The following is a 26,550-nucleotide window of genomic DNA, read 5'->3' on the forward strand; positions in this document are numbered from 1 at the left end:
CATAGGTTCACATAATGCAGCAACATCCATAAATCCACGTAGGACACCCAACGTTGGAAGTGAATTATCCTTCCAAAGCAAATATACTTTTGAAAAACTGGTACCGACTAGTATTCCAATGTTTCTCTTCTCCCTCAGTTTTCTCCAACACTCAACTAATGTGACCCCCCCCCCCCCCCAAAAGTGATAGAGAGGGGCAGGGGAGGGACAAACAAGGATGCTAGAAGGTTGTAATGGTGGACATTGAAAACCTGTGACTTAGTGTGACTAAAATGGTAGGCTTCATTCACACGCCGGCTTGTACACAATTTTTCAGCAATTTTAATGGCATTTTGCCAAGGCGCCCCCTGGAAGAACCTCAAGGCACCCCATATGAGCCATGGTGGGTTCATCGGTTGTCTTTCCCTGGTGCCTGCAGCTGGCTCCCTGATGGCCGTGGCTACACAGCTGGGCGCGCACACCGTGTACACGCGAGCCGCTCTGCACGTTGCGATTGGCCGGGCAATCTTCCGGGACCTGTGACGTGTCCGGGCAATCTTCCGGGACCTGTGACGCGTCCGGGCAATCTTCCGGGACCTGTGACGTGTTCGGGCAATCTTCCGGGACCTGTGACGTGTCCGGGCAATCTTCCGGGACCTGTGACACATCCGGGCAATCTTCCGGGACCTGTGACGCGTCCGGGCAATCTTCCGGGACCTGTGACGTGTCCGGGCAATCTTCCGGGACCTGTGACGTGTCCGGGCAATCTTCCGGGACCTGTGACGTGTCCGGGCAATCTTCCGGGACCTGTGACGTGTCCGGGCAATCTTCCGGGACCTGTGACGCGTCCGGGCAATCTTCCGGGACCTGTGACGTGGGCAATCTTCCGGGACCTGTGACGTGTCTCAGAAGATTGCAGGGGGGGGGGGGTTGGAGAGGTGAACTTCCTTCCAGCGTTGCAGGGCCCCCGGGAAGAAGTGGGAGCTGGGTGCCTCTAAAAAGAGGGTATCCGCTCCCCCCCAAAAAAAAGTGACATGCCAAATGTGGCATGTCAGGGGGTCACCGTCACTTAAAGCAGAAGTTCCATTGTTGAGTGAATAATCTCAGTTACATGCTATCTTAGTGTCCTCCAGCAGGGTGTGCTAGAGATAACATTCTGTGTTAAAGATGCTTATTTTGATTATAAAACTTTGTTTTTCTTTTTTTTTTTAACTAACAAACATATTATATTTACCTCCTCTGGGCAAGGGTTTTGCACAGATCGGCCCCCGATCCTGGGGTCTCTCCATGGCGCTCCTGGCTCCTCCTCTTCATCGGGGTGCCCCCACAGAGAGTTGCTATCCCTGGGGAACTTAAATGGGGACTCTGATTTAACTTTTTTTGGGGGGGAGGTCAGGGGTCTTTAAAATATGGTTTGTGTGCCAAATAAGGTCTGCTAAAAAGTTTTACCTGTCCCTCTAATGGAAGAGAGAACCCTGATGCATTGGGGTGACCCTGATATAAGGGGAGGGCTCTGATTGGGACCCTGATATAAGGGGAGGGCTCTGATGGGGACCCTGATATAAGGGGAGAGTGCTGATGGGGATCCTGATGTAGGAGGGGCTCTGATGGGGACCCTGATGTAAGGGGGGAGCTCTGATGGGGACCCTGATGTAAGGGGGGCTCTGATGGGACACTCATGTAAGGAGGGCTCTGATGGGGACCCTGATGTAAGGGGGGCTCTGATGGGGACGTTGATATAAGGGGAGGGCTCTGATGGGGACCCTGATGTAAGGAGGGCTCTGATGGGGACCCTGATGTAAGGAGGGCTCTGATGCGGACCCTGATGTAAAGGGAGGCTCTGATGGGGACCCTGATGAAGGGGAAGGCTCTGATTGGGACCCTGATGTAAGGAGGGCTCTGATGGGAATCTGATGTGGACCCTGATGTAAGGGGGACTCTGATGGGGTCCCTGATGTAAGGGGGCTCTGATGGGGACCCTGATATAAAGGGAGGGCTCTGATAGGGACCCTGATGTAAGGGGGCTCTGTTGGGGACCCTGATAAAGGGGAAAGGCTCTGATTGGGACCCTGATGTAAGGGGAGCTCTGATGGGGACCCTGATATATGGGGAGGGTTCTGATGGGGACCCTGATGTAAGGGGGGGCTCTGATGGGACACTCATGTAAGGAGGGCTCTGATGGGGACCCTGAAGTAAAGGGGGCTCTGATGGGGACCCTGATGAAGGGGAAGGCTCTGATTGGGACCCTGATGTAAGGAGGGCTCTGATGGGAATCTGATGTGGACCCTGATGTAAGGGGGACTCTGATGGGGTCCCTGATGTAAGGGGGGCTCTGATGGGGTCCCTGATATAAGGGGAGGGCTCTGATGGGGACCCTGATTTAAGGGGGGCTCTGATGGGGACCCTGATAAAGGGGAAGGCTCTGATTGGGACCCTGATGTAAGGGGAGCTCTGATGGAGACCCTGATATAAGGGGAGAGTGCTGATGGGGATCCTGATGTAAGAGGGGCTCTGATGGGGATCCTGATGTAAGGGGGGGTCTGGTGGGGGCCCTGATGTAAGGGGGGCTCTGATGGGGACCCTGATATAAGGGGAGGGCTCTGATGGGGACCTTAATGTAAGGGAGTACTCTGATGGGGACCCTGATGTAAAGGGAGGCTTTGATGGGGACCCTGATGTAAGGGGAGCTCTGATGGGGACCCTTATATATGCGGAGGGTTCTGATGGGGACCCTGATGTAAGGGAGGCTCTGATGGGACACTCATGTAAGGAGGGCTCTGATGGGGACCCTGATGTAAAGGGGGCTCTGATGGGGACCCTAATATAAGGGAAGCACTCTGATGGGGACCCTGATATAAGGGGGGCTCTGATGGGGACCTTGATATAAAGGGAGGGCTCTGATGGGGACCCTGATGTAAGGGGGGCTCTGATGGGGACCCTAATGTAAAGGGAGGGCTCTGATGGGGACCCTGATGAAGGGGAAGGCTCCGATTGGGACCCTGATGTAAGGAGGGCTCTGATGGGGATCTGATGGGGACCCTGATGTAAGGGGGGCTCGGATGGGGTCCCTGATGTAAGGGGGGCTCTGATGGGGACCCTGATATAAGGGGAGGGCTCTGATTGGGACCCTGATGTAAGGGGAGCTCTGATGGGGACCCTGATATATGGGGAGGGTTCTGATGGGGACCCTGATGTAAGGGGGGCTCTGATGTGACACTCATGTAAGGAGGGCTCTGATGGGGACCCTGATGTAAAGGGGGCTCTGATGGGGACCCTGATATAAGGGAAGGACTCTGATGGGGACCCTGATGTAAGGGGGCTCTGATGGGGACCCTGATATAAGGGGGGCTCTGATGGGGACCTTGATATAAGGGGAGGGCTCTGATAGGGACCCTGATGTAAGTGGGGCTCTGATGGGGACCCTGATGTAAATGGAGGCTCTGATGGGGACCCTGATGTAAGGGAGGCTATGAATGGGACCCTGATGTAAGGGGGCTCTGATGGGGACCCTGATGGAGGGGAAGGCTCTGATTGGGACCCTGATGTTCACTAACACACAGCCCAGCCCCCCACAGTTAGTAACACGCCCCTAGGACACACTTAACCCCTACACTGCCGCCCCTGGTTAACCCCTTCACTGCCAGTGTAATTTACACAGGAATCAGTGCATTTGTATAGCACTGATTGCTGTATAAATGACAATGGTCCCAAAAATGTGTCAAAAATGTCCGATGTGTCCGCCATAATGTCGCAGTCACAATAAAAATTGCTGATCGCTGGCCATTACTAGTAAAAAAAAAAAAGATATTAATAAAAGTGCCATAAAAATATCCCCTATTTGGTAAACGCTATAAATTTTGCACAACCCAATCAATAATCGCTAATTGTGATTTTTTTTTTACCAAAACTATGTAGAATAATACGTATAGGCCTAAATTGAGGGGAAAATTTTTTTATTTTTTTTCTAAATTCTATTTTTGTTTATAGCGCAATAAATAAAAACCGCAGGGGTGATCAAATACCACCAAAAGAAAGCTCTATTTGTGGGGAAAAAAAAGGAAATGTATAATTTCTACTGATGTGATAGTCAGTTCTGATTGGTTTCTCTTGAATACCGTCTTCTTCTTTATTTTTAGCACTTGTGACATTTCCTACGTATAAAAAAACTCAGGAAATTACAAAACTCATAACTTCTGCTTTGCAAACAGATGCTCGCATCTCGCTGGACGCCGCCACCATGTCTACTGCCATCATCATCATATTCCTGGGTAAGTACAAAGACATTTCTTCTATATTTTATCCGCTTTTCATCTGACAGCTTTTTGTGTCTCCGACAAAGAGACAGAGGAATTATAACACACATAAAACACATAAGACACGTAATACACATACATACAACATAAAACATACACAGAATCAACACAAATTGCAAAACACCCAACATAACACACAGCAAACTGAACATATAACACAGGACATAACACACAGAACACACCCAACCAACACACCCAACCAACACACTCAACCAACACAAAACCTATAGCAATCAGTAAGTAAAAACATAAATAAATTAGAATAATTTCAATTCGTTAGATTGTTGCTTCACCTCACTTTTCTGTTTTCCAACTCTGCTTATTTATAAAACTAACACTGCTGATATATGACAGAAGGGAGGGGGACTACTGAGATAAGAGGGGACTGCTGAGATATAAGAGGGGCTCTAGACAGGTAGGAGGGGGCTGCTGAGATATAGGAGGGGCTCTAGACAGATAGGAGGGGACTGCTGAGATTTGAGGGGACTGCTGAGATATAGGAGGGGCTTTAGGTAGGTAGGAGGGGACTGCTGCAATATAAGAGGGGCTCTAGGCAGGCAGGATGGGACTGCTGAGATATAGGAGGGGCTCTAGACAGGCAGGATAGGACTGCTGAGATAAAGGAGGAGCTCTAGACAGATAGGAGGGGACTGCTGAGATATAGGAGGGGCTTTTGGTAGGTAGGAGGAGACTGCTGAGATATAGGAGGGGCTCTAGACAGGCAGGAGGGGACTGCTGAGATATAGGAGGGGCTTTAGGTAAGTAGGAGGAGACTGCTGAGATATAGGAGGGGCTCTACACAGGTAGGAAGGGACTGCTGAGATAAAGGAGGGGATCTAGACAGGTAGGAGGGGACTGCTGAGATATAGGAGGGGCTCTAGACAGATAGGAGGGGACTGCTGAGATTTGAGGGGACTGCTGAGATATAGGAGGGGCTTTAGGTGGGTAGGAGGGGACTGCTGAGATATAGGAGGGGATCTAGACAGGCAGAAGGGGACTGCTGAGATATAGGAGGGGCTCTAGACAGATAGGAGGTGACTGCTGAGATATAAGAGGGGCTATAGACAGGTAGGAGGGGGCTGCTGAGATATAGGAGGGGCTCTAGACAGATAGGAGGGGACTGCTGAGATTTGAGGGGACTGCTGAGATATAGGAGGGGCTTTAGGTGGGTAGGAGGGGACTGCTGAGATATAGGAGGGGATCTAGACAGGCAGAAGGGGACTGCTGAGATATAGGAGGGGCTCTAGACAGATAGGAGGTGACTGCTGAGGTAGGAGGGGACTGCTAAGATATAGGAGGGGATTTAGGTAGGTAGGAAGGGAGGGGGACTACTGAGATAAGAGGGGACTGCTGAGATATAAGAGGGGCTCTAGACAGGTAGGAGGGGGCTGCTGAGATATAGGAGGGGCTCTAGACAGATAGGAGGGGACTGCTGAGATTTGAGGGGACTGCTGAGATATAGGAGGGGCTTTAGGTGGGTAGGAGGGGACTGCTGAGATATAGGAGGGGATCTAGACAGGCAGAAGGGGACTGCTGAGATATAGGAGGGGCTCTAGACAGATAGGAGGTGACTGCTGAGGTAGGAGGGGACTGCTAAGATATAGGAGGGGATTTAGGTAGGTAGGAGGGGACTGCTGAGATATAGGAGGGGCTCTAGACAGGCAGGAGGGGACTACTGAGATATAGGAGGGGCTCTAGACAGACAGGAGGGGACTGCTGAGGTAGGAGGGGACTGCTGAGATATAGGAGGGGCTCTAGACAGGTAGGAGGGGAATGCTGAGATATAGGAGGGGCTCTAGACAGGTAGGAGGGGACTGCTGTGATATAGGAGGGGCTCTAGACAGGCAGAAGGGGACTGCTGAGATATAGGAGGGGCTCTAGACATACCGGAGATGACCAATGAGATATAGGAGGGGCTCTAGACATACCGGAGGTGACCAATGAAATATAGGAAGGGCTCAAGACGGGCAGGAGGGGACTGCTGAGATATAGGAGGGGCTCCAGACAGGTAGGAGGGGACTGCTGAGATATAGGAGGGGCTCTAGACATAATGGAGGTAACCGATGAGATATAGGAGTGGCTCTATACAGGAAGCAGGATACTGCTGACATATAGGAGGGGCTCTAGACATATTGGAGGTGACCGATGAGATATAGGAGTGGCTCTATACAGGAAGCAGGATACTGCTGACATATAGGAGGGGCTCTAGACAGGCAGTCCCCTATCTCAGCAGTCTCCTCCCTTCTGTCATATGTCAGCAGTGTTAGTTTTATAAATAAGCAAAGTTGGAAAACAGAAAAGTGAGGTGAAGCAACAATCTAACAAATTGAAATTATTTTAATTTATTTATGTTTTTACTTACTGATTGCTCTAGGTTTTGTGTTGGTTGGGTGTGTTCTGTGTGTTATGTCCTGTGTTATATGTTCAGTTTGCTGTGTGTTATGTTGGGTGTTTTGGAATTTGTATTGTGTATGTTTTATATTGTATGTATGTGTATTAAGTGTTTTATGTGTGTTATGTGTTTTATGTGTGTTGGACGGGAGGGAAGGAGGGGCCAGCGGGCCAACAGCATGCTGTGAGAGGTCCTATTGTAGCCGCTTCCAGTGGTAGTGTTGCATAGCCTGTCATGGGGCCCCACAGTGCCGATAGGCCAGTCCACCCCTGCAGCACAGCAGGGCTCAAAGTAATGGCTGCGTGGGCCATGTAGCCATTACTTTGACAGGCTGTCATTCAAACCGGCCCACTGAGCCATCGGTCCACCGGGAAACTCCCGGCAGTCCCAATGGCCAGTATGTGCCTGGAGGACGTGAACCCGGAAGGAAGACTGGGTGAGGATGAAAGCCCTGTCAGTGGCGACAGCGTGCCGCTGGATCGCTTCCTTCTAAGGTAAGCAATTCATAATGTGCTAGTATGCGATGCATACTAGCACATTATGCCTTTACCTTGCAGGTTAAAAATAATAACAGGCTGTGGTTTACTCACCGCCTGAAAAGTTGGCTCACAAAAAGTTGTTAAGAATTTTATTTTCTTAACTGTATAGATTTTTTTCTCATGTTTTGTGTTTTCTTTTCACAGCGCTGACTATGGGAACATCAGGTAGGTGCAAATCCGGATTGGACATACACCGTAAAAATGCATAACAGCTGAGGGTGGAGAAGCAGCAGGACACTGATCATCCCAGTGAATGGCTGTGCAGCGAAGGGGCGGATCCAGAGTCTAGTCTTGGGAGGGGCACTGCCAGAAAATACGTTTATGGGAAATGGCTGGTGTTGGCGCTTCAATCATCCCGGCACCATGGTTGTTATGGTGTCAGGATGATTGAAGCGCATTATTTCTATTATTACACTGTAATATAAAATGAAATAATTCAACTCACCATAATGCAGAATCAGTGGGAGCCCTGAGCGTGTCACTAGCCACGTCACCTGCCACACATTTTGCGCATTGTCACGTCACATGCCACAAGTTGCGGATTGTCACTTGCCACATCACCTGCCACACCTTGCGCATTGTCACTTGTCACGTCACCTGCCACAAGATGTGGATTGTCACTTGTCATGTCTCCTGCCACACCTTGCGCATTGTCACTTGCCACGTCACCTGTCACAAGTTGCGGATTGTCACTTGGCAGGTCACCTGCCACACGTTGCGCATTGTCACTTGCCACGTCACCTGCCACCAGATGCAGATTGTCACTTGCCACGTCACCTGCCACACGTTGTGCATTGTCACTTGCCATGTCACCTGCCACATGTTGCGCATTGTCACTTGCCAAGTCACCTGCCACATGTTGTGGATTGTCGCTTGCCACGTCACCTGCCACACGTTGCGCATTGTCACTTGCCATGTCACCTGCCACACGTTGCGCATTGTCACTTGCCATGTCACCTGCCACACGTTGTGCATTGTCACTTGCCGGGTCACCTGCCACACGTTGCGCATTGTCACTTGCCACGTCACCTGTCACAGATGCAGATTGTCACTTGCCACGTCACCTGTCACCAGATGCAGATTGTCACTTGCCACGTCACCTGTCACAAGTTGCGGATGGTCACTTGCCACGTCACCTGTCACAAGTTGCAGATTGTCACTTGCCACACATTGTGGACTGTCACTTGCCTGCTACAATTGTCCCTTGCTGTGGCCCTTTTACTGCTAAAGTGGGGATTGTCTCTTGCTGTGTCCCAGAGTCCGTGGCTGCCTGCACAGTGAGGGCGGCACTGCAGGGATTAGCCAGCCATCCTCTTACCTACCGAGCCGCCCAACTGCCCGCCCACTCTCTCACCCACCCGCCGAGCTGCCTGCCCGCTCACCCACCCAGCTGCCCGGCAGCTCGGCCCACCTGCTCTCTCACCCGCCCATGGAACTACCCGCTCTATTACCCATGCGTGGAGCCGCCCAATCTCTCACCCGCCCAATCTCTCACCCGTCCACTCACTCGCAACAAATTTCTTAGGGGGGGCGATTGCCCACCTGGGTCCACCCTTGGTGCAGTGTGGGGGGGGGCATGTCAGGGCAAGTCTGATCATTGGAGGAGAGCACACTGAGTTCCCAGCACAGCTAGAGAACTGACCACGGTGTGTTCTCCTGGTTAGTGTGGTCAGTTTCTAATAGGAAAGCAGAGGGACTGGTAGGATCACCAAGGATTTCACATAAAGGAAACAATATAAAGAGAACAGGAGACTTCCTCATACAAGTATATGGTCCAGCAGACACATATCAGGAATAGGAAATGTTGGGATAACAAATACTTTAGTGTATTTTTTGCTAAATTTGGCATTTCATAAACCTTTACGGTAACGCCGTGCGACATATAAAATTGTAACTATCACTATTTTATTATCTTCTTTCAGAAAATATATAATGTTTTGGGGGATTTACGTAATCTTCAAGTCTAAAATGTTTTTTTTAAAATCATGTATGCAAAGAAAACCCCCCAACAAAAACAGCTCTGACAGTAAAAGATTTAATTGTTGAACGTTGTGCTATATATGTGAGGTCTTCTTCTGTAGGAGGTGCCATCAGACCGGTGGTGACCCTCATACCCAACTGGGGCAATGTACTGCATGGTGATGAAGTGACTCTAAGATGTGATATGCCGTCTACTGTACCAGAAGAGTCCCGTGCCTCCCGGACCTATCATTGGTACAAAGATAAGAGTCCAATATTCCGAGATCAACATCAGCAGACCCTTCGCAGAGCACCTTCAACACTCTTGGACAGTGGACAGTACCAGTGCCGGGTCGGTGCCAGTGATATCAGCGATGCGGTCACTCTAAATGTCACAATCAGTGAGTTATCTCCTCATCTCCATTATTCCATTATATGATGTCTGTAAAGATAATATTATTATTTTTTTTCTCTCAGGTTCCGTCATCCTGCAGAGACCTCCATCTGCCATCTATGAAGGAGACCCCCTGACTCTGAAATGTCATCATTTAAAAGAGTATTCTAGCGTTCCACCAAGATTCTTCAAGAATAATCAAGAGATAAAATCACAGTTCCCGGACTCTGAGTTCCGTATTCAGAAGGTGGATCTAAACACATCTGGACTTTATAAATGTTCTAAACAAATAGAATTTCCTGGTAGATCTGGTTACCGAGAGTTCTCAGATGAATTCTTGCTCTCCGTGAAAGGTGAGTCCCTATAACACGGCACATCCTGGAGATAGTACGGGAATCTGAGGATGGAGTTCTGTAGTGGGGTAGAGGTCGGTATGGGGATCTATGTGATTATTGGATGGATGTTTAACCTCTTAACAACTAATGCTCTGTACACACGGTCGGACATTCTGGCCAAAATTTGGCCAAAATTCAGACGGATTTTGGCCAAAACTTGTGTTGCATACACATGGTCGGACAAAGTTGTGACGTATGTAAGGTGACGTACATTGCGTATGATGGGACTACGTAGAGGCCAGTAGCCAATAGCTTTGGTCTTGTAATTTAATCAGAACACGCGTGGCACTTTGTCCGTCGGAATTCTCTACAAACGATCCGAAAAAGTCCGATTGGATTTTGTTGTCGGAGAATTTTAGATCCAGCTCTCAAACTTTTTCCGACGGAATTTCAGGCAGAAAAAGTCCGATAGAGCCCACACACGATCAGATTTTCTGGCAACATAATCCGATCGGACCTTTTCCGTTGGAATTTCCGACCGTGTGTACAGGGCATAAGGGTAAAAATTAAATATTAATGCCTAAGCACAATTTTGCAACTTTGGCATGTGTTGGTAAAAATGGACATATCATCACAACTACTTTGTGGATCCAGGTGGGTTATACCGTGTCAGGACAAATTGGGCTTTCTTTTGGTGGTTAATAGTAATAGATATCTCCTGATTTTTATTTTTATCAAAGGAAAACTCGCTAAAAGTAATAAAAATAAAAAATAAAGTAGCTGTATATTTCTTGCTATTACCATAATTTACACCCAAAGATCAACCCAAAATAAATTTTCCTGCTCCTGACAAGTGATACCACATATGTATTTTTTTATTTTATTGTTTTTATTCTAACTAAAACACACTGACAATGGAAATGTGCAGATGTGAATAGACACATGCAATTTGTTTCCTTTCAAATTAGTTATTTAACAAATTTCGACAAAATTCAGAAATATCTGAATCAACGAAAACCTGTTCAACAAAATTTGTCTGAATATTCGTAAATTTGAATGTTCGAAAATTTGTAAATTGCTAAATTCGAAAATTCTAAAAGAATGAAATCCTATATTTTTGGGTCATTGGCATACATTCACATCTAGACATGTGCACATTGTTTTTGTTTCATTTTTTTTTTGTAGTTGTTCGGGTAATTCGTTATGATTGCAATTCATAAATTCGAAAATTCGTAATTTCATAAATTTGAAAATTGGTAAATTCATAAATTGGAAAATCTAAAATAAGAAATAAAATCCAAAAATTCTATAGAACAAAATCCTATATTTTTGGGTCATTTGTTATGATCGCAATTCATAAATTTGAAAATTGGTAAATTCATAAAATTTGAAGATTCATAAATTCCTAAAATTCATACATTCGAAAATTTGTAAATGTGAGAATTCGTAAATTCAAACTTTCATAACCATAAATTCGAAATTGTAAAATCGAAAAAATTTGAAAATCAGAAATAATAACTATTACATTTGGCTGCTAGTGAACGTAATGAATATTAGACTTGTGCACAACAGAAAATTTTGTTTAGTTTCGGGTTCGTTGTCATTCGTAAAATACATCATTTCGTTCTGTTATATTCGTTATGTTACGTTAATACGTTTTCGGATAATTCGTTATTATTCGTAGAGTGTAGAATTAATTCGTTCGTATTCGTAGAAATTCGCTATTTATGTATTTATAGACATTCGTGATAATGATTCGTAGTTTGGAAAGTCGTTTGTTTATTGAATCTTTTAACACACACAATGACAACGTCTCTTCTCCTCGGCTCAAATACAATATAACACCCTTCTAACTCAGTTCTCAGGAATGCACTTTGCCAGTAATCCAACCTCCGGCACAAAATGAATTAGCTGATTGGACTATAAGATTTACTTTGAGCTGACCTTTTGTTTCATTAGATCTTTAAAGAATTACCAAATTCATTCGAATTCATTTGAATTCATTTGAATTCATTCGTTATATTTCTTTCGTATTCGTTGTTATTCGTTATTTTTTTATTCGGACATTCAGATGCATCCGAATGTCCGAAAGATGCAAAATTCGGCCGAAACGAATTGCACAAGCCTAATGAATATGAATTTATCCGAAGTTACCAATTATCAGAAATAATTAAATGCCATATCTAAATGAATGGAACATAACGCATTAATAATAATAAATAACAATAATAATAATTAAACATTTTTTTATTATTATTATTTATTATTAATTCATTACGTTCCATTTGTTTAGATACGGCATTCATTATTTTGGATAATTCGTAACTTCGGATAAAATTTGTATTCATTACGTTTACTAGCAGCCAAATTTGAAAGGAAATTCCAATACCTATAATTTAATACCATAGTTAGTTATTATTAGTTAGTTACTTATTATTTAGAATTTTCAGACTTCGTTTTTTCGAATTTTCCGATTTTGTTTTTTATTTTTGGATTTTTGGATTTTCAAATTTATAAATTTATGAATTTATGAATTTTAAAATTTACAAATTTAGGAATTTTAAAATTTACAAATTGCGATCCTAACGAATGACCCAAAAATATAGGATTTTGTTCTTTTGAATTTTCGGATTTTATTTCTTATTTTCAGATTTTCGAATTTATGAATTTACCAATTTCCAAATATACGAAATTACGAATTTTCAAATTTATGAATTGCGATCATAACGAATTACCCAAAAAAAGAAAAAAAAACACTAACAAATTAAATGAAAACCATGTGCACATGTCTAGATGTGAATGAATGGCAATGGCCCAAAATATAGGATTTCTTTCTTTTTTGAATTTTTGGATTTTCTTTCTTTTTTTCAGATTTTAAAATTTACAATTTTACAAATTTAAGAATTTACGAATTTTTGAATTTACGAATTAAAACATTTACGAATTTATGAATTTACGAATTTACCAATTGTGATCATAACAAATGACCCAAAAATATAGGCTTTCGTTCTTTTGAATTTTCGGATTTTATTTCTTATTTTCAGATTTTCGAATTTATGAATTTACCAATTTCCAAATATAAGAAATTACGAATTTTCGCATTTATGAATTGCGATCATAACGAATTACCCGAAAAAAGAAAAAAAAAACACTAACAAATGAAATGAAAACAATGTGTACATGTCTAGATGTGAATGAACGGCAATGGGCCAAAAGATAGGATTTCTTTCTTTTTTGAACTTTTGGATTTTCTTTCTTATTTTCAGATTTTCAAATTTACGATTTTACAAACTTAAGAATTTACGAATTTTTGAATTTATGAATTAAAACATTTACGAATTTATGAATTTACGAATTTATGAATTTGCGAATTTACCAATTGTGATCATAACAAATGACCCAAAAATATAGACTTTCGTTCTTTAGAATTTTTGGATTTTCTTCCTTATTTTCCAATTTATGAAGTTACCAATTTTAAAATTTACCAAGTTTCGAATTTACGAATTTATGAATTGCGAACATAACGAATGACCAGAAAAACAAAAAAAAACCTCCAAAACAAATCAAACAAAAATGATGTGCACAGGTCTAGATGTAAAGGAATGGCAAAAATATAGGATTTCTTTCTTTTGAATTTTAGGATTTTCTTTCTTGTTTTCGGATTTTCTAATTCACGAACTTCCGAATTTTTTTAATTTTTATGAATTAAATGAATTTACCAATTTTCAAATTTACAAATTGCGATCATAGCAAATGTCCCGAAAAACAAGAAAAAAAATCCAAAAAAGCTAATGAAGCAAAAACAAACACATTTTTCAGCAGTGCACATGTCTAGATGTCAAGATGCAATCCGAATCTATCATATTGTCATTGTCATCCTTTCCTCTTCCAGAGCTCTTCTCTCCTCCAGAAATAAAAGTGACCCCGTCCAGGATAATAGCAGGAGATAACATGACGGTGAGATGTGACACCAGACGGGATCCGCTCAGAGGCGGCACAGAGCTGCACTTTGCGTTCTACAGAGATGGACGGACTGTGCGGGGATACAATGTCTCCGATACATACAGAGTGCCGTCATCTCAGCTGGAGGATTTTGGGATTTATACCTGTGATGTGAGGACGGCGTCTGGTGCAGTGAGGAAGATGAGTGATGGGTTCCATAACCAGATGTATGGTGAGCACATAACATTGGACAATCACACATTGCCTCTATACTGTCATATACGCTATATTACCAAAAGTAGTGAACTTTAATGGCATCCCAGTCTTAGTCCGTAGGGTTCAATATTGAGGTGGCCCACCCTTTGCGGCTATAACAGCTTTAACTCCTCTGGGAAGAATGTCCACAAGGTTTAGGAGTGTGTCTATGGGAATGTTTGACCATTCTTCCAGAAGCACATTCGAGGTCAGGCTCTGATGTCAGACGAGAAGGCCTGGCTCGCAGTTTCCACTCTAATTCATCCCAAAGGTGTTCTATCGGGTTGAGGTCAGGCCATTCAAGTTCCTCCACCCCAAACTCGCTCATCTGTGTCTTTATGGACCTTGCTTTGTGCACTGGTGGGCAGTCATGTTGGAACAGGAAGGGGCCATTACCAAACTGTTCTCACAAAGTTGGGAGCATGAACTGGTCCAAAATGTCTTGGTATGCCGACGCCTTAAGGCTCCATGCACACTGACTTAAAAAATGCTGCTTCTAAGGGAGTTTTGTTTTCTGCCTGTAGAAGCTACTCCATGTTCTCCTATGTGTCCATACATATTGGGATGATTACAGACATATTTTGAGCTCAACGGAAGAGACAGGAAAAAAAATCCTCCTGGTTTCTGATTGGAGCTTACTGGCAGAAATACGAACCAGGAGGGTAATACTCTTCTAAACTCGCGTTGTTTATTCCCACTGACATGGCTGACCTCTTCTGCCACCAATGTCCACAGTCCAGCCCCCCCCCCCTTAAGCATGAAGGATAGTAAACTGGCCCTTTGTTTAGAAAGTTAGAAGACCCTTAATAATGTAATGTTTCCAGCTCCTAGGGCAGGAGCTCAAGAGCAGGCCCAGGATAGTTTAAAGGAGCCATTTCACCAAAAACTGGATAAAAAAATCTTCTATTGTCTTCCCTATTGAGGAGGAAAGTCTATCATTGGGTGTCCATCTCACTGACTGGGTGATATAGAAACTTCCTTTTGGGTTGTCTCAGGAACCAGAAAAATTCAGTGGTGGGATGGTGGGGGTAACCATTCGGAGGGGGGCTCAGACTGCAGCTCTGGATCCACTGATTGTCACTCCAGGAATTAGCGTTGGTGAAGGCCATGTGAATGGCAGAGTTGGTGAGTATGGAAAAATCTTCGTAAGGCATTATTAAAAAAAAAAAATAAGAGCTGAAAGAGGGTGGCTTATGATGGATGTCTTTCTTGAAGATGGTAGGTAAGCACATCTTCATCATATTAGCTAATCTAAACAAATGGCCGATTAGGGAGGTCTTTCTTGAAGATGGTAGGTAAGCACACCTTCACCTTATTAGCTAATCTAAGCAAATGGCCGATTAGGGATGTCTTTCTTGAAGATGGTAGGTAAGCACACCTTCACCTTATTAGCTAATCGAAGCGAATATTACTTTTCAAAGTGAAGATCGACTCTACCAGGTCATCAGCCTCTTCTCCATTAGTAAATCAACGTCACAAAATGGAGGTCATTTCTATACAGGAATCACTTTTTTTTTGACTATGTGTCATCTAATTATCTCCTCAGATTACACGGTGCAGAATATAATACGACTGGTGATCTCAGGATTTGTATTGGCTGCCTCTCTGTGCCTCATCTACTTCCACAACAAGTGGTAGAGAAGAGGAAGAACTTCAGAGAAGCTGCCGACATCGGTTAAATTAAATATGAAGATGAAAAAATTGTCTTGGATGAATGAAAGAAGAATTTTTATATTTTCTGTTTTTCATGATATGCTACAGATATTCTCTCACAATATAATATGGTAAAAAGGCAGAGAGATCTCTATGGAGCTCACACAGCTCAACATTTTCTGAGTTATGGAGAATACAGAAGTGGTCACTCCGATCTCTCACCATCAGGAGAGTTTATGAAGAAGGAAATTCGGAGATGTAAAAATGAAGATGGAATCACACAGATATTTTCACACTTTGTCACTTATGACCTTGTATTAGAGACTTTGTATGTTTTTTTTAAATATCTATATTGGTAATGTCCTCATGTATGCATGGACAGTATAATATAATGGAGTTATGCATGCTACATATAAGTCTGTTCTTAGATTGCCCATGGATAATAAAGAAGTTGGGCTGAGTGTTTTTTCCTCAGCAGGTTCTCCATGGTTAATGTTCATGTAACCGTCTGTATAGATCAGCCATTGGGGGTCCTCTATGAAAACTTGGCCAATGCTATTTATACAATGGAGCATGATGGGAAAGGGAGGAGCTTCAGACGGACATTTTGCTCTTTTAAAGACCCGGTAAGCCCTAACAAATACCAGCCCATCAGCTAGAAATACTCTCAGTTCTTTCTTTCCTGTTGTGGGCTGACATCACAGTGCATTTTTATGACCAGAAATTGTGTCAACCCTGCCTAGTTGACTTTTGCTGAACTGTCTTTCTTTCTTCATGTCCTCAACATAGGGCAGAATTTGTGTACAAGTACAAGATAACAATTGAATTCTTGAATGCACGCATTACAATGTAAGGCTCTAATGCAGTGATTCTCAACCAGGGTTCCGTGGGACCCTAGGGTTCCTCCAGAGGTTGCTAGGGGTTCCTTCAGCATTGGGCCATTTCTGCCTCTCTGATAAGTTCTTACCGACACCATTGATCTTTTTAGCTATCTGTAAGGAGGTAATTCTTCCCAATGACCACAAGTGTAAGGACCATTCTTCCCACTGACCATCACACTAATGTATCATGAGTTGTAGAGTTATAATTTTTAGCATGGGGTTCCTCGAGATCGGAGAACTATTTCAAGGGTTCCTCTGTGTTGAAAAGGTTGAGAAAGGCTGATCTAACAGGATCAACGTCATTTTTTGACCTGATCCAACAGATATAACAAATCAGTTTCATTGATATATTAAACAGAACAAAAAGGAGTACATAAAAGAAGCTCATTGATTTGGGTTTACATACTCTTTAAACAGCTCTTGGCTTTTTTTGCACTCTTTTACTTTTGTTTTGTTTTTTTACGTAAGAAAAAATAGGTACAAAAAAATTAACATGAACGCTGCCTGGGCATGTATCCAAGACTTGTGGAAGTCTACGTTTACACCTTCTTTGAAACCTTCTTTGAAACATTGGTTTCTCTAGGATGGATGAAATTAGGACAATGGAATCTATGGCAGCGTCTCTCTACGGTAGAGAGGAGGAGTGTAGGGACACCTGGCGGCCATGGACGTCCTTTTCGTGTATATCCCAGTATGATGATTGTATCTCCGTCTAGGTTAGGAATGAGGATTTATAATGGCAGGTCGGTTTTTGAGGGGGTGGAAATTCGGGAAGGGGGTGTGGTAGGGTGTTGGAAGCTCTGAAGGTTTTGAGCTTGAGCTAGTTGGTTGGGGTCTTTTTTTTTCTCTCTCTTTTTTTTTTTTTGGTAGATTTTATCTCCGGACCCCCATTGTTGGGGTCAACAGAAAGGTTTCTTCTATCCTAAAGTAGATAAGTCAAGGTATATGTATTATAGGTTAACATTTGATGTAATTTTCACATATCAGATATACTTTGGAGGTTACTATTTGATTTGATAATGAATTCTCAGTAGGGTGGTGTATTATTATTATTGTATTATTATTATTATTATTATAATACAGGATTTATATAGTGCCAACAGTTTGCGCAGTGCTTTACAACATGGGGGCAGACAGTACAGTTACAATACTAATCAATACAGGAGGAATCAGAGGGCCCTACTCGTTAGAGCTTACAATCTAGAAGGGAGGGTATTAATTCATAATCCTTTTTTTAGCTAAATGTAGGAGGAGGGATCGGGATTTTTAAGGTGCAAATTGATTGGAAGATAGTAACAACTATGATATATAAGAAAAAAAATTATTTTATGAATTTAATATGTGCTATTGCTGGTTTATTTGTTATATTTGCTTAGTGATGTTGGTATTGACTTTTTTTTACTCTAAAATAGGCTTATTTCCTTTTGTGTTATTATGTATATGCTTGGTTATAATTGGAAAAAAAAAATATTTTGAATAAAGAATTATACTAACAAAAAAAAAAATAACATGAAATATAGTTACATAGTTAGTCAGGTTGAAAAAAGCCAGTCCTCTTCTTTGAATCCTTTTCATGGCTGTTTGGAGTGGACCTGTCAGTGGAGAGGATTTGGTTTGCCAGAGAGTTAACCACTTCCCGACCAGCACACGCCGATGTACGTCGGCAGAATGGCACGGGCAGGCAAATGGGCGTACATGTACGTCCCTTTAAATTTGCCGCCCTGCCATCGGGAGCGCGCCGCCGGCGGCGCGCTCCCACGCTGGTCAGGACCCCGTGAGTGCGCTCGCGGGACCCGCGGACTCGATCGCTGCGGGCATACCCGCGATCGTCTCACAGAGCGGCCGAATGAACAAATGCCGTTGTAAACAGCATTTCTCCATTCTGCCTAGCAACTAGTGACGCTGATCTCTGCTCCATGTGATTGGAGCAGAGATCAGTGTTCACTAAATGAAAGCCCAACCCCCCCACAGTTAGTAACACACCCCTAGGAACACTTAACCCCTACACTGCCACCCACCGGTTAACCCTTTCACTGCCAGTGTCATTTACACAGGAATCACTGCATTTATATAGCACTGATTACTGTATAAATGACAATGGTCCCAAAAATGTGTCAAAAATGTCCGATGTGTGCCGCCACAATGTCGCAGTCACAATAAAAATCGCTGATCGCCGCCATTACTAGTAAAAAAAAAATAATAAAAAATTATTAATAAAAATGCCATAAAACTATCACTATTTTGTAAACGCTATAACTTTTGCGCAAAGCAATCAATAATCGCTTATTGTGATTTGTTTTACCAAAAATATGTAGAAGAATACGTATCGACCTAAACTGAGGGGAAAATTTTTTTTTTATATATTTTTGGGGGATATTTATTATAACAAAAAGTAAAAAATAATGTGTTTTTTTCAAAATTGTCGCTCTATTTTTGTTTATAGCGCAAAAAATAAAAACCGCAGAGGTGATCAAATACCACCAAAAGAAAGCTCTATTTGTGGGAAAAAAAGGACGTCAATTTTGTTTGGGAGCCACGTCGCACGACCGCGCAATTGTCAGTTAAAGCGACGCAGTGCCGAATCGCAAAAAGTGGTCTGGTCTTCGACCAGCAAAATGGTCCGGTCTGTAAGTGGTTAAAGTAGTATATTCACAGTCAGGCACACAGTCTCAGACACTTTTCTGGCTCGATAAATAGTCTAGGGGTATCCTTTATTATAACTTGAACTTGGATGGGGTGCTGGGTAACCGTGGGATACTCCAGTAACGTTAAGTAGTAACAGACGAAAAACAAGCCCTGGACTGCCACACTCTTCAGAAGACCACTTTCTTTTATTGGAAAATCACATCACAGCTCAACAAACACAGCGAACAAGGAAAAATTGCTAATGTTTCGCACTAGCTGTAGTGCTTATTCATACACTACAGCTAGTGCGAAACGTCAGCAATTTTTCCTTGTTCGCTGTGTTTGTTGAGCTGTGATGTGATTTTCCAATAAAAGAAAGTGGTCTTCTGAAGAGTGCGGCAGTCCAGAGCTTGTTTTTCGTCTGTTGCTAGTGGTAATAGCCAGCACCTGTGGCTTCCCATTAGAAGAGACAGTTTACAGCCTGCCTGTGTGCTCCTGGAGCGGTGAGATCCCTTCTCCTTCATATAACATAAGTAGTAACTTGAGGACCCTTGTCACATACTCAAAGCTTCCTAGCTCAATCCTTGCAGCAGCAAATAATGGACTGAGCCTCACAGGGACACCATAGGAAATGTCCACTGTTCAGCACAGGCTGACACTGATCCCAGAGGCATAGTAGCAGCACACAGTCACTGGGATCTCACATACTGGTCTCTACTGACTAATGCCCTTGGACATGAGCGTAGCATAAGGAACTGCAGAGGGTCACAATCGCAACCCCACCCCTAGCTCCAGGGGGCCCCTGCAGCCTCCCTGTCATGTTATCATATCCTCCACAAAATCCAGCTCCGATCTGCCCTAGGGCCCCACAGCCACGTTCCAGCACTGGGCTTCTACTTTTCCTTCCACAGTCCACACCCCTCTGTTCTCATTGGCTGGGGAGAAGCTGTGAGCCATTTCCTGAATGGAGAGGAGCACGAGGTGAGAACAGCCCAGGATGGGGAAGTGTCTGTGCTGGCAACATGGAATGGTAACCGAGCTCAGCGAGGCAAGAGAAGGAGAGTAGCCACGATGGGACCGATGTCACTGGTGAGGTATGACACTGCTCAGTGTCTCCTAGTCACTAGCTGAGATTCACTGTACCCCCCCCACCCGGGGATGTCTACTTACCCCACTTCCCTGACAACTGGGGGAGGTGTCCTTCCCAACACTGACAGAGAAACCTTCAGAAATTGAAAATCCCATAAAACCTCCTCAGGGGGCCCCTGAAGTGCTGCAGGCTCCAGATTGTGTCACATGGCTTTGCCCTCCCAGATCTAAGTTGCCCCCCCAAAGCCCCCTGACCACCCCCTCCACCCTGCATGCTATGCTGGCTGCTGAGCTCCTTTCCCATTACAGCACTCTATACTGTTCCTCCTCCGCAGGGCTGAAATCACATTCCTTTACAACACAGCCAGTTAACCATGATCTGCACAGGGTATATCTGCCTACTGCAACTACACCGCCGTTCTGACCAGAGAATTTCACGGGTCAGAAGGGCAACATAAAAGCCAGATACACCCTGTGAAGACTGAGAGACTGTGTGTAAAGGAATGTGTTCTTAGCCCTGTGTAGTGTGTGTGTATGTGGGGGGGGGGGGAGGGGGGAGCTGTATACAGTGCTGAGATGGGAAAGGAGCTCTGCCAAGTGACCTGCCAGGGGTCCCTGTCCTCTGCTTCTCCAGCTGTAATCCCGGTCTTCTGCTTCTCCAGCAGTCCTCTGATGTAAAGAGGAACTCTGGGAACTCAAAACTCTTAAGCTACTTTGAGTATTTTGGCGTTTGGTGGATGTATATGCACGCACGTTGGATGTAGTGGGGGGGGGGCAGGTCAACTTTTGCATCGAGGCCCACGAGCTTCAAGCTATGCCTCTGCCCCTGGACATTTGGGTGCCTCCTTCCAGCATCAGCCAGACATGTCTTCTGTGGGCTCAGGGGCAGGGATTAGGGGGGTGGCGCCCACAATACACAAGCCGCCCCGGTAAAAATAGGCATGCTACATATAGATAGAGGATTTTTTCTTCAATGGGTTCTCCATAGTCAATGTTCATACAACCATCTGTATGGATCAGTCATTGGGATCCTCCATGAAAACCCAGCCAATGTTATGTATACAGTGGAGCATGATGGGAAAGGGAGGAGCTTCAGACAGAGAGTGAGTTATATAGACCCCAGCCAATGGTGAAATTCTGAATACTGCGAAAAGATAGAAGGGTTTAGTTCTGTCTTAAGGTGTTTTTAACCACTTCAGGTCCGGAGACTTTCACCCCCTTCCAGTCCAGACCAATTTTCAGCTTTCAGCGCTGTCACATTTTGAATGACAATTTTAAAACTACTATCAGCTGTAATGAATTGTTGGGTCCCGGCAATACAGAGAAAAGTCATTGCAGAAAATGGCATAGGATCCCCCCCCCAGCTCATTACCAGGCCCTCACACAGAGCAATGCACTCCGAGCCCACCCTTTTTTGAAGCCTCTGGCTCTAATCATTGGAATCCATGGTCCGGGGTCCCTGTATGTAGATCAGGGGGCTGGACGCATGGATAGGGAGGGCTGCGCCCATTTGCCCTCTATGGGCGGGCCGCCACTGACTCGGAATCTGGTGCCGCTGTGCATGGTAGCCAATCAGCTTCCAACTTCAGCTTGTTCAGTAAAGCTTTGACAACAAAAACCTGGAAGCTGATTGGTTTCTATGCAGAGCTTGCCCCGTATTTTGCACCCTTCAGTTTTAGTAAATCTCCCTCAATATATTGCAGTGCACCAGTCTTGTCAGACAATGAATGTGGACACCGCATTAAAAGACTTGTGAACTGATATCTATCACATGTGTTTTCCTTGGTTTATTACATTTTAAAATGGGCTTTAAATTGTATCCCTAGGCAAAATAAAAAAATACAAAAATGGTAATTTCTGCAACGCCTATATAATTATCTGGGGAGACGACACCCAAATGTATTTCTCTACATCTCAGCTCACTCCTTCCATCTCCTCTCGTATCTCTCTAATTTACTATCAGATATATCAGTCTGGACGTCACACCACTTCCTCAAACTCAATCTCTCCGAAACTGAGCTCACGATATTTCCTCCCCCAAATGCCCCTTCCGACTTCTCTGTCAAAATCCATGGCACAACTAGAAGTCCACCCCGTATGCCAGGGTGCTAGATGTGATCCTGAACTCTAAACTGTCCTTTAAGCCCCACATCCAAAGCTCACCACCGCAACCTCCACAACATCTCCAAAATACACCACCCAAACCCCCCCACCCCTCCCCTGGGTTACTCTTGAATTTTGTTCTCTGCCTTAGTGTTACAAGTTGTGACATTTCCTATCTATAAACCTCAGGAAGTTAGAAGAGTCATAACTTCTGCTTTACTGACAGAAGCTCAGAGCTTGCTGGACGCCGCCACCATGTCTGTCTTCATCATCATCGTATTCCTTTGTAAGTACAAAGACATTTCTTCTATATCTTATCTGTGTTTTAGAACATAAAACACAATACAAAACACACAGCAAACAGAACATAAAACACAATACATAACACAGAGCAAACAGAACATAAAACACAATACAAAACACACAGCAAACAGAACATAAAACACAATACAAAACACACAACAAACAGAACATACAACATAATACATAACAAAGAGCAAACAGAACATACAACACAATACATAACAAAGAGCAAACAGAATATATAAGACAATACATAACACACAGCAAACAGAACATACAGCACAATACACAAAACAGAGCAAACAGAACATACAACACAATACATATTCCAGAGCAAGCAGAATACATAACCTAATAGATAACACACAGCAAACAGAACATAAAACACAATACATAACACAGAGCAAACAGAACATAAAATACAATATATAACACACAGCAAACAGAATATATAACACAATACATAACACACAGCAAGCAGAACATAAAACACAATACATAAAATAGAGCAAACAGAACATCCATCAAAATACATAACATGCTGCAAACAGAACACACAACACAATACATAAGACAGAGCAAACAGAATATATAACACAATTGATAACACACAACAAACAGAACATAAAACACAATACATAACACAGAGCAAACAGAACATAAAATACAATATATAACATACAGCAAACAGAACATACAACACAATACATAACACAGAGCAAACAGAACATAAAATACAATACATAACACAGAGCAAACAGAACATACATCACAATACATAACACACAGCAAACAGAACATACAACACAATACATAAGACAGAGCAAACAGAATGTATAACACAATAGATAACACAGCAAACAGAACATAAAACACAATACATAACACAGAGCAAACAAAACATAAAATACAATATATAACACACAGCAAACAGAACATACAACACAATACATAACACACAGCAAACAGAATATATAACACAATACATAACACAGAGCAAACAGAATATAAAATAAAATATATGACACACAGCAAACAGAACATACAACACAATACATAACACACAGAATACTCTCACAGCAAACACAACCTTGTATCAATCAGTAGTGATGGCCGAACGGTTCGCCCGGCGGTCGTTTCGCGGCGAATTTCCGACTTTCGCCGTCCGCGGGTTCGAACGCCTTTTTCCGTCGTTCGCCCCGGCGGACTTACGTGTTTAATGTATACAAGAACTTTAACCTTTCGTGACACGTTTATCATGTGTTACAGGACAACCAATTGAGACATGACAGCTCATGGACACTTGGACATTCCCCCTAACCTATAAATACACCCGATCCGGTGGCCATTTTACATTCTTTCTTCTGTCACTGTAGGGAAAGGATCCTGTGTGGAGTAGGGACAGAGAAAACGCTAGCTATTTGGTACACAAAAGTTCTTTTCAGGACTGGTATAGGTGTTAGGTCAGCAGCCTGAGTTTCTTTTGTCAGTTTAGATAAAGGGACAGAGCGCTGTATGCTGCTATTTTAGGGACAGCTCAGCCAGATTAGTCTTTCTTCATCATCATCATCATCATCATCATTAGCTGTTACTATCAGGTCCACAAAAGAGCTGTTCCAGCTAATCGTTCCAGCCTACTCTTTTTTGCCAATTTGTATAGGGACAGGCAGGAAGCAGTGTGTCAGGCAGTGAGGATAATTTTAAAGACTTGCTGTTACTATTAGTTCCACAAAGGTTCTTTTCAGGACTGGTATCAGTGGTACGGTAATAGGCTTGTACACGTATAATATTCTTTCTTCCAAATATAGAAAGAATATTATACTTGACTGCTGCCCTTCTGCTGCAGTCTGCTAATCATTCACAACTCACTTGTTCCACAAAGCTCTTTATCAGGACTGGTAACTTGGTCTGTCTAGGGTGCTACGGTACATAGGCTTGGGTGCGGTACAGTCTGCTGTTCTGTAAGGACCGCTATCGGTCCACAATAGATAGGGTTGCCGTGCACTACTGCTGACCGCTGCCCTATACTGCAGCAGTCCTTCAGCGGTATAGGGACTGACGCACAGTCTGCTAAACACTAATACACAACCTGCTTGGTCCACAAAAGTTCTTATAAGGACTGGTAACTTGGTATAGGGTGCTACGGTACATAGGCCTGAGTGCGTTACAGTCTGCTGTTCTGTAAGGACCGCTATCGGTCCACAATACATAGGGTTGACGTGCACTACTGCTGACCGCTGCCCTATACTGCAGCAGTCCTTCAGCGGTATAGGGACTGACGCACAGTCTGCTAAACACTAACACACAACCTGCTTGGTCCACAAAAGTTCTTATAAGGACTGGTAACTTGGTATAGGGTGCTACGGTACATAGGCCTGAGTGCAGTACAGTCTGCTGTTCTGTAAGGACTGCTATCGGTCCACAATACATAGGGTTGCCGTGCACTACTGCTGACCGCTGCCCTATACTGCAGCAGTCCTTCAGCGGTATAGGGACTGACGCACAGTCTGCTAAACACTAATACACAACCTGCTTGGTCCACAAAAGTTCTTATAAGGACTGGTAACTTGGTATAGGGTGCTACGGTACATAGGCCTGAGTGCGTTACAGTCTGCTGTTCTGTAAGGACCGCTATCGGTCCACAATACATAGGGTTGCCGTGCACTACTGCTGACCGCTGCCCTATACTGCAGCAGTCCTTCATTGGTATAGGGACTGACGTACAGTCTGCTAATCACTAACACACAACCTGCTTGGTCCACAAAAGTTCTTATAAGGACTGGTAACTTGGTATAGGGTGCTACGGTACATAGGCCTGAGTGCGTTACAGTCTGCTGTTCTGTAAGGACCGCTATCGGTCCACAATACATAGGGTTGCCGTGCACTACTGCTGACCGCTGCCCTATACTGCAGCAGTCCTTCATTGGTATAGGGACTGACGTACAGTCTGCTAATCACTAACACACAACCTGCTTGGTCCACAAAAGTTCTTATAAGGACTGGTAACTTGGTATAGGGTGCTACGGTACATAGGCCTGAGTGCGTTACAGTCTGCTGTTCTGTAAGGACCGCTATCGGTCCACAATACATAGGGTTGCCGTGCACTACTGCTGACCGCTGCCCTATACTGCAGCAGTCCTTCAGCGGTATAGGGACTGACGCACAGTCTGCTAAACACTAACACACAACCTGCTTGGTCCACAAAAGTTCTTATAAGGACTGGTAACTTGGTATAGGGTGCTACGGTACATAGGCCTGAGTGCAGTACAGTCTGCTGTTCTGTAAGGACCGCTATCGGTCCACAATACATAGGGTTGCCGTGCACTACTGCTGACCGCTGCCCTATACTGCAGCAGTCCTTCATTGGTATAGGGACTGACGTACAGTCTGCTAATCACTAACACACAACCTGCTTGGTCCACAAAAGTTCTTATAAGGACTGGTAACTTGGTATAGGGTGCTACGGTACATAGGCCTGAGTGCAGTACAGTCTGCTGTTCTGTAAGGACCGCTATCGGTCCACAATACATAGGGTTGCCGTGCACTACTGCTGACCGCTGCCCTATACTGCAGCAGTCCTTCATTGGTATAGGGACTGACGTACAGTCTGCTAATCACTAACACACAACCTGCTTGGTCCACAAAAGTTCTTATAAGGACTGGTAACTTGGTATAGGGTGCTACGGTACATAGGCCTGAGTGCGTTACAGTCTGCTGTTCTGTAAGGACCGCTATCGGTCCACAATACATAGGGTTGCCGTGCACTACTGCTGACCGCTGCCCTATAC

The 26,550-nt window shown here is 44.0% G+C and overlaps 2 protein-coding genes across 2 annotated transcripts in view; both read left to right on the forward strand.

Moving 5' to 3' along the window:
* Positions 1-272: 272 nt before the first annotated feature.
* Positions 273-17,056, forward strand: LOC143942161 (high affinity immunoglobulin gamma Fc receptor I-like). The gene is made up of 7 exons (XM_077463420.1): positions 273-408; positions 4,116-4,247; positions 7,368-7,388; positions 9,305-9,583; positions 9,660-9,929; positions 13,804-14,085; positions 15,655-17,056. Exons 1-7 carry the CDS (start codon positions 273-275, stop codon positions 15,744-15,746), a joined length of 1,212 nt encoding a protein of 403 aa, XP_077319546.1. The 3' UTR covers positions 15,747-17,056.
* LOC143942162 (Fc receptor-like protein 3) overlaps positions 15,890-26,550 on the forward strand; it is a 178,813-nt gene continuing 168,152 nt past the window's right edge. Inside the window, exons 1-4 of the mRNA XM_077463421.1 lie at positions 15,890-16,089; positions 16,240-16,387; positions 16,505-16,568; positions 22,611-22,745. Coding sequence (XP_077319547.1) covers positions 15,890-16,089; positions 16,240-16,387; positions 16,505-16,568; positions 22,611-22,745 — 547 coding nt within the window. The remainder of the gene's footprint in view (positions 16,090-16,239; positions 16,388-16,504; positions 16,569-22,610; positions 22,746-26,550) is intronic.

This window comes from Lithobates pipiens, unplaced genomic scaffold (assembly GCF_037356315.1).
Source record: "Lithobates pipiens isolate NorthernLeopardFrog02 unplaced genomic scaffold, aLitPip1_a1.2 Scaffold_30, whole genome shotgun sequence".
NCBI classification, from domain to species: Eukaryota; Metazoa; Chordata; class Amphibia; order Anura; family Ranidae; genus Lithobates; species Lithobates pipiens.